The sequence below is a fragment of the Eleginops maclovinus genome, chromosome 12, assembly GCF_036324505.1.
Source record: "Eleginops maclovinus isolate JMC-PN-2008 ecotype Puerto Natales chromosome 12, JC_Emac_rtc_rv5, whole genome shotgun sequence".
Taxonomy (NCBI): Eukaryota; Metazoa; Chordata; class Actinopteri; order Perciformes; family Eleginopidae; genus Eleginops; species Eleginops maclovinus.
The window spans coordinates 5,525,488-5,533,578 of NC_086360.1; the positions used below are offsets into that span (position 1 = coordinate 5,525,488).

At 37.8% G+C, this 8,091-nt stretch overlaps 1 protein-coding gene across 1 annotated transcript; it reads left to right on the forward strand.

The window, feature by feature from the left end:
- The first annotated feature begins 929 nt into the window (after positions 1-929).
- Positions 930-7,063, forward strand: ptrh1 (peptidyl-tRNA hydrolase 1 homolog). Its single transcript, XM_063896332.1, has 5 exons — positions 930-1,620; positions 3,379-3,598; positions 4,001-4,100; positions 4,707-4,752; positions 5,400-7,063. The coding sequence occupies exons 1-5, from the start codon at positions 1,426-1,428 to the stop codon at positions 5,643-5,645; spliced, it is 807 nt and encodes a 268-aa protein (XP_063752402.1). The 5' UTR covers positions 930-1,425; the 3' UTR covers positions 5,646-7,063.
- Positions 7,064-8,091: the final 1,028 nt, after the last annotated feature.

An 8,091-nucleotide genomic window follows, 5' to 3' on the forward strand; every position in this document is an offset into this window, starting at 1 on the left:
AATGTAAAAGTACTATTTTTAGCAGAATATAACATTTATATTAAAATGTATCAATGTTTATATTGCTTTCATATGCGTGCAAAGTTGGGCTTATTTTCTATAATACACTGCTCTTTGTGAACTGGCCCTTAAGAAGCAAGTCAAATAGATTCAATCTTATCTATAGAATTAGTTTGATGCCATATATAATCCAATAAATGGTTGCATAATTGTTTGTTATCACATTCTTCTGGCTTAACATTAGTAGGTCACACCCTGATTAATACAGCAGGTGATTTCACGTATGAACTCCTTGTTAGTTGAAGGTGTGTTTTTTCAGGTATGCAGTTGTGCCCTGCACACAGTTTTTACTTTGCTGGACTACTAGCAGGATTACAATGTTAGTAAAAAATTAAAAAGAGGATCAGATTGTATTTCATCTCTGTAAACTGTAATATTCTGTAGGCTAATACTTTAAGTTTGATTCTATAGGCCTATGCATGAATTTGCTTATGGTTTTCTCTTTCTTTAGTGTATTTGTCCTTATTTAATTCAGTAGTTTAACCTATATGCTCATACAATAGTGTGTGTGGGCCTTACTGTTTGTATTAAAGTCAGCTCAGATTTGATTTCTTTTCTTAAAAACAAGATCAGTTTTCTTATCCTAAATATCTTGGTTTCTTCTTTTCTAAGGTTACATTGTTATGTGTTCTTATATTATACACTTGGTAGAAAACATCTTATTTGTTTTCTCTTTGATTTATTTGTATTGCATTTGATATTGAGGTTATCCAAAAGGACCTCTATATTTTGATATAAACATGTAGATACCTAGAAGGAACTAGTTTTTGTAGAGGATAACATTTTTAAAGTAACCCTCCCCCTGATAAAATATAGAGTAATTCTCAGTCACCATGCTAGATGGTGCTGTAGCCCAGCAGAGAATGAGCAGCCTGTTTCTAGTGTTGTCTTTGTGGAGCTCGTTGACTTGTTTGGGAGGAGAGGCATGTCGTGCTGTTAACTAATGTAACCTCATATGAGACTAGCGCATAATCTAAATTCAATTAAATCTCGATGTGTGATAGGCCTTTAGTGCGTTTGCCTTACTGGTTCAGCCACGGTTTGTGGTTCTTGAGTGTGTCTGTTGAGGTCATGCTGTCTCGAGCTAACAAATTAAAGTAAGCTAACCTTAGCAAGCTAACGCTGACAATACTTGGTTAAAAATCAAACAGTTGTGACATAAATACGGTGTAATAACTTTTCCCGGAAGATGTTCATGATAGAGCTTATTTAATACAATAAGGTAGATATCAAAAGCAGTTTCAGATATTGAATCCCATTGAGAAATACTTCTTATTAATCAATGACCACACAGTGTATTCTAATGGGAATGTTGATTCATCACTTTATAAAAACGAAGGAAATGTCTTATTAACCGCCTTTTTTATGAGCCGATTGAAAAAACACACCGTGTTTGGTACATTGTGTCGCTATTTGTCATTCTTTTGTAAGAAGCTGTTAAACTTTGTCACCATGCGACGACTTTTAACAAGAGTCATAAACCGAGTGTTGTTGTGTGGGACGCTGAAACCGGCCATGGGCATTGAAGCAGAAATGCACACACAATGCCAACGGAGGCTGGTAAGTGTTTTCCCTCAAATAATTTACATACTGTCTACTAAAAGAAAAGCTGTCGATTTTGTCTACTATAGATTAGACACCTGTCAAAGTGGATTACTGAACTTCATAAATCCCATCAAAAACCAATCAGGAAATCAGAGAATTAAGCGCTGTTGGGACACAGTTGCCATATTCATCCTAGAATTCAGGTTTAAATACATTTTCTGGGTCAACCCAGGCCAGTTTATTATTCGGTAGGCTGTACATTTAATTTAAATAAAGTGCTACATTCTTTACTACATATCTAATAAAGTAACGTGACTGCTTCAGCTATATGGTTGTTACAAATGCAAGCTGTCTTTAATTGATATATTTTAGAATGGAGTTTGGTGAGTGACATACAGTGGTTTAAAAGTAAATTTACTTGAGTATTTAAATTGTTTGCTACTTTGTACCTTTACTCCTCTATATTTATTTTTGACCTTTAGTTACTTTTCAGATTTGGAATAATGATGTGAAATATAATCAACACTTAAATCAGACTTTAGTTCACCTGGAGTAAATTCACAAGCTACCCTGCAGTAGACAAAATCATTCAAACTAGCTGCGTCTTTACCAGCTTTGAGAACACTAATGCATCAATAATTACATTTAAATCATATAATTTATAACAGAGTATTCCTTCTCTCTTGTACTTTTACCTAAGTACAAGATCTGAATATTCTATCACCTCTGCTGAGATGTTAAGCGACATGTTTTGATAGAGTTGTTGAGATTAGTCGTAGTTTGTAAGGAATTTAGCTAAAAAAATCGGGTTTGATGGAGACTTAAAGACACAAAACAGGCATTGTAACTATACTATGACATATAAGTTTAACTTTTATTGTAGCATAATAAGGACGATCATGAGTAATTTATGTTTATTTCAATTTTTTTTAAATCCTTACTGTACTTACTGCCAGTGTTAACTTCTCCTATCCGTTCCCTGAGTACTGTTCGGGTAAAAGAAAATACAAGCTTAGTGTGGAGAGACAGAGTACAATGTGTGCAGTGTGTCAGCTGCCCATAGAGTCTAATACAATGTAGTCTATATTGTAATGGTTAAAAAAAAAACTGCTGCTGCTGCCAATGGAACAGTACCATCAGTACAAGTCAGTGGCAGTGTATGTGTCCTGTGTGTTTATGTCAGCTGGCTTTCTCTCAGGAAGACCCTTACAGTACATTTACCATACTTCTTTAGTGTGTTTTAACCCTTTCCATTGGATGTTTCTCAATCATCTGATTCAATTCCTTTAAGAAAGGCTTTGTAAATGCACAGTACTTGTCAGAAGGAGAAATTCATTGTTAGTTTTTTACTTTAAATGAAATCTGTTTACAGAAAGAAAAATATAAAGGCACATGTATTTGTTATTCGCCATTCTTATAGTTTACATACACAGAAATCATTTGTGAGTTAAAAAGAGAAAGTAAAGGAAAATATATAGCTATTTACAAAATAAGGGACAACCACGAGGAAAAAACTAAATGAACGTGAAAATTACAATATTGGAATTTTGCTCTTAAATGCTGGACACACATTTAAATTCTCCTGTCATTTGTTTTATGTATAAAGTAGAAAAAACATCCCCAGCCATTTAATTTAATATGTGATATATGTGAACAATACCTTATCTTCATATTTAAACAAAACAAAAATCCTGTTCTGATAAGTCACATAGTAGAAAATCCTCAAAATAAGGTATCAAATGGTGTGTTTGTTTATACTTGTGTGTGTGACAGGTGGTGGGGCTGGGTAACACAGGGATGGAGGGTACCAGACACAACGTCGGCATGGCCGTGCTCGGCGCGCTCGCCGCCCGGCTCGGCGTGGCTGACCGCTGGAGTGGAGACAAACACGTGTCTGGTGAGGTCATCCTGTCAGAGGTCCAACAAACACACGTGGTGCTGCTGCGGCCCCGGCTGCTGATGAACATCAACGGAGTTTCAGTGGCCAAAGCAGGTGAGGTCACCATCTCTTGTGTGTGTTGCAAAACAGGAGGATGTTTGTGTGAAGGGATGATGAAAAAACACAAATTGTACAGAAGATCCTGGATTTGATATTGATTATATGGATTTAAACATGAAGATACCAATACATTTAAAAAAGCTAGGATCATGACAGGACATTAGTTGTCAACAAGCCGAACCCTTATTAGCGCTTTTTTCTCTTGCGTACTGTAACTGATATTTAACATATATCAGTTTTACAGTTCTTTTTTGTTCTATTTATTATTTTAGGTTTCTGATAAATGAAAGGCAGCTAGCCAAAGTCTACCACTATTTATTTTCTTGTACAACTTAAACTTCCTGGTTAGCTAATCTTGGATATAAATGTTATAAAGTGTGTATTTGTCCTCTATAGCTGCTAAATACGGCATCAAGCCTGAACACATCCTGCTGGTCCACGATGAACTGGACAAACCTCTGGGGAAAATTGCAATAAAACATGGAGGAAGTGCCAGGTCGGTTTTCATTCGTAATGTTTTTGAGATCTCAGGTTGTCTTTAATATTCATACCTGCTGCAGTCTGAAGGTCTGGAACATTATTACTCTCAATGTGTCATGCTAAATTCACCTTTTCAACCACTATGCAAGAATCAAACCTCACTGCCGTTGTAAGAAATAATTAAACAGTTGCATTCTAATAATAATGTGACTGTTGGGGCTATTTACTGTATATTATTAAATAGTTAGTAACATTTATTTTCTTGCTGTTTTGATAAATGTAAAAGTTTGTATTATTATTTCTATAAGTTAAGTTTATTTATGCTTTTATTTTGAAGGCAGCTTTGGCACCCGGTGATTTGGGCATAGGGTAGTTAGGTATATGTTGGAATCAGGTAGGCTTGGTGCACCAGACAGGGCATGAGAATAGGTGAAACCATTGTTCTTTGTACAATATCTTGATTAAATAATAACAGGACGTCTTTGCTACAATGACATTATTGTCACACATTCATATTGAAGCTCACTGTAATGTTTTGTGGAAATGACAGTTTGATGACCTGTGTTTAAAATGACAGTGAAAATGCAAAATTAACTTTCACCCCAAATCTTCTTGTTCACAGAGGTCATAATGGAGTCCGCTCCTGTGTAGATTGTCTGCAAACTGATGTAAGTGTCACTGCACAAATGTTTGCTCGGTTATTTTTATTTTTTAGGAATAACATGCTCCTCTTATTTGGATTTAGTTTTATTCTTGGATATTACAGTATTTTTCTATGTTTGATTACTTTTAAAATGTAAATCTGCTGGATAAACTCATGGTAACAGCTCAGACATTTTTCTATAGCAGTTATTGATATGATTTTTCTAATTTATCCTTTATCTATGCAGATAATCTCATTTAGTCTCTTCCTCTATACATATTTCAGTTTTTACTCAGAACAGCAATATGACAAAATCAGAGACAGTAAAATAAATGTATCTCATATTGAGATTTTAGCCTTTGCAGACCATTTACATGCACAGAAACTACATTTTTTAAACTATTAAGTTGGCTGGGGCTCAGGGGGGAATACTTATCAGGCCTACCAACCAATCCTAGGTTCCATTTTTGACCCCCATCCTCAGCTGTCAACATGTCGTAGGCGTGTGTTTCCTGCTGACATTTGTGTGTACAAGTTGAAAGAAATAGACAAAAATATGAATGTAAAAAATATACTGGTCTTTAAAAATAAATTGAATCAAGCTCAAAACAATACACTGGAGCTTGATCATGTGACTGTGTTAGTGGTCTCATCCTCTCTACTCTCCTGCAGGTGATGTCCAGAATTCGGGTGGGGATCGGCCGACCGGTGGGGAAAACAGTGGAGCGTCATGTCCTGGGCCGATTCTCCAGCGAGGAGAAGAAGGTTCTGGACTCTGTTCTGGTCCAGAGTGTTGATATCCTCCTTTCCCAACTCTCCATGCAGGACTCGCAACAGGACTCCCCGTCTCCCTCCTCCCCAGCAGGGGGCAGAGAAGCAGCACAGAAGTCTCAGCTGAAGCAAAAACATGAACCCTGACAGAGAGAGGATCTGTACTGTGACTGTATTTATTCTCTGTCCTGAGGTGAATGAGCCAAAGGAGACACATTTCCACGAGCATGATAACTGCTCCACATGAAACTTGATCCTTCTTCTTGGTAACAGGAGCAGGCGAGTGTGAATGGATGCCACAGCCACTTTAAAGCAGAGCTGCAACTGATTGTGTGTGGTTTTATTTAAAGATTGTTATTTACTTTATCACGTTTTTAGAAATGAGCAAAAAAGAATATCCAAAGTCTGGGTTACTAAGGACAAAAATGCTGTATTTTCCCTTGATATTGATATCTGAAAAACAGGAAGAAGCAGATTTCAGTAAAGAAAAGTAGTGCTAACGCTGGCTGGGAAGCTTATGTTTTTGATGTGGAGTCAGGAAAATATAGTACATCCAACATTGCAAGATAAGGCTTTTTTTTGTTCAATGTAAAACTTGACTGGCCTTAAACGTGTATCGGGTACATTCATACCATTGTTGCCTGACACTATGTTTTCTAAACTCATACAGATAAAAATAATAAGGATCTATATACATTTATTGTCAAAAACACAAGTAAAACATTTCACTTTATAGATTTATATGACATTTCAATAGTTTATGCTTCCACTATTTTGGAAATCACTTCCATATTAATAACAAAAAAGGCAATTTAGTCATAAATGGTGATCTGCAAGACTGATTAGAATGTATATAAATGCAGAAAATAAAAATGCAGCAGCTGCAAATGGCTACAGCAGCAAAAAACACTTCTATTAGGAGACACGGCCGCAGTTTCAAAAATACTGAAAATATTGCTTGCCAACACATGCAGACGTTAAAAAACGTTTGCAAATTTGACAAAACATGAAACCAAAAGTGCTTCATACACTATATACTGCAAATCAAATTATGCTGCAAGAATTTAAAAACTCAACGGAAACGAGGACATTAATATTCTTCCAATATTAATGCAGATCTGCTGTACGCTAGCTAACTAACGAAGCTAACGTAGTCATTTCAAATATACGGACAAAAAAAATCCAATTACGAAACAGACTTACTCTGTGACCGTTGGCCAATTTTATAAACCCCTTTCTACCAATGGAAATGGTTTGGGCCATTGTAACGCGTTTGCCCCTGTCGGCCACCGTAGAAAACAGACAAATTGATGTGAAATGGAACTTTGCAGAGTTAATTCTCTACTTGAGGTATCCTGCTACCGACAGAAGCTGGACTTTTGTGCTGTTTGCTTTCAGTACCTCATATTCTGGCATGTTATATTTCACTCTTGCAGTGAGTACAGCTGTAGTCAGGACTCAAGCCATGACCTAGAAACACAAATGTCCTTACTGAGATGCTCCTCTGTAGTGTGAGCACTGCAAAGAACGTATTGTGTCTGGCATAAAAGACAACGTAAGCATAAGCATCAGGTCTCATTTGTGTATTTCTTATGTATTTAAGTTAATAGACTACCAGTTCTTAGAAATCGAAAATCATGAATCGCACTGGAAAAAAAACAAAAGCTTTTTCTTGAAGCTCTTTTCTCCTCTTTTGCATGTGAAAGTGTCAGCGAGCCTCCTCATGCTGTCAGCCGAACATACGCTTCCCCTCACATGCTGCTCTCTTCCATCTTGTCCTCCCTGATGTGGCTCTTTTAGCTAAAACATATTGATTTCCCCTTTGCGATTGTCACACTAATTACACTCTTCATCAATTAGGTGCCTTTAATGAGTTGCATCCAGTCAAGAGGCGCACTGCGTTCTCACACTGCAGAGAATGCCAGAGGAGGGGAGGCTTTCGGCGGGGGGAGGTGGTGGACAAAAAAAGCCAGAAAAGAGCATATAAAACAGCGGAAAGAGGCCGACGAGCTGCTGAATGAGAGAAATCAATACAAAGGAGGCCAGTAGATTGCGATGGAGGGCTAAAGAAGAAAGGCAGGCGAGAAACAAAAGGGGCCAAACATTGTTTAGAGCCGGTTTGTTTGAGGCCTTCTGTCCTGCTGTAGCTCAGAGTCACAATAGCTGCAGGGACACACTTGTGGACATGAGGAGAAAGGGGGGGGGGGGGGGGGGCTCAAAGGAAACTTCTTCCACACACACTGAATACCCCCCACCCTCCTAAAACCCCCCCTGTCTTTCTTTGCTGTGACCCCGTTGAGCCACCCTTCGCCTCCATCAGGCCACTTTCCCAGCCCCTCCTCGCTGGTCAGCTTTAGGAGGTTTCACCAGCGCCTTCAATAACTTTTCTTCTGAAAGGGCCAAAGGTCAGCAGTGGGGCTGGACACCTGGGTCTTTAGAAGAGCCTAAATGTATTCAAGAATGGGACCCCCAACCTTCCTCCATGCTCTATGGTCAGGCATAGCAGGGCCTGGTGGGGGGTCTTCCCACATGTGTGCTAAATTTGCAGAAACATAGTGGCCAGCTTTAAACTAAAGAAGCTAATTAAATAGAA

Excerpts from the sequence above, each read along its gene's own strand:
- ptrh1 (XM_063896332.1), top strand. The coding sequence starts at position 1,426 with ATGAGCCGATTGAAAAAACACACCGTGTTTGGTACATTGTGTCGCTAT. Across the intron at positions 1,621-3,378 it reads CACAATGCCAACGGAGGCTG|GTGGTGGGGCTGGGTAACAC; the intron begins GTAAGTGTTTTC and ends TGTGTGTGACAG. Across the intron at positions 4,101-4,706 it reads AAACATGGAGGAAGTGCCAG|AGGTCATAATGGAGTCCGCT; the intron begins GTCGGTTTTCAT and ends TCTTGTTCACAG.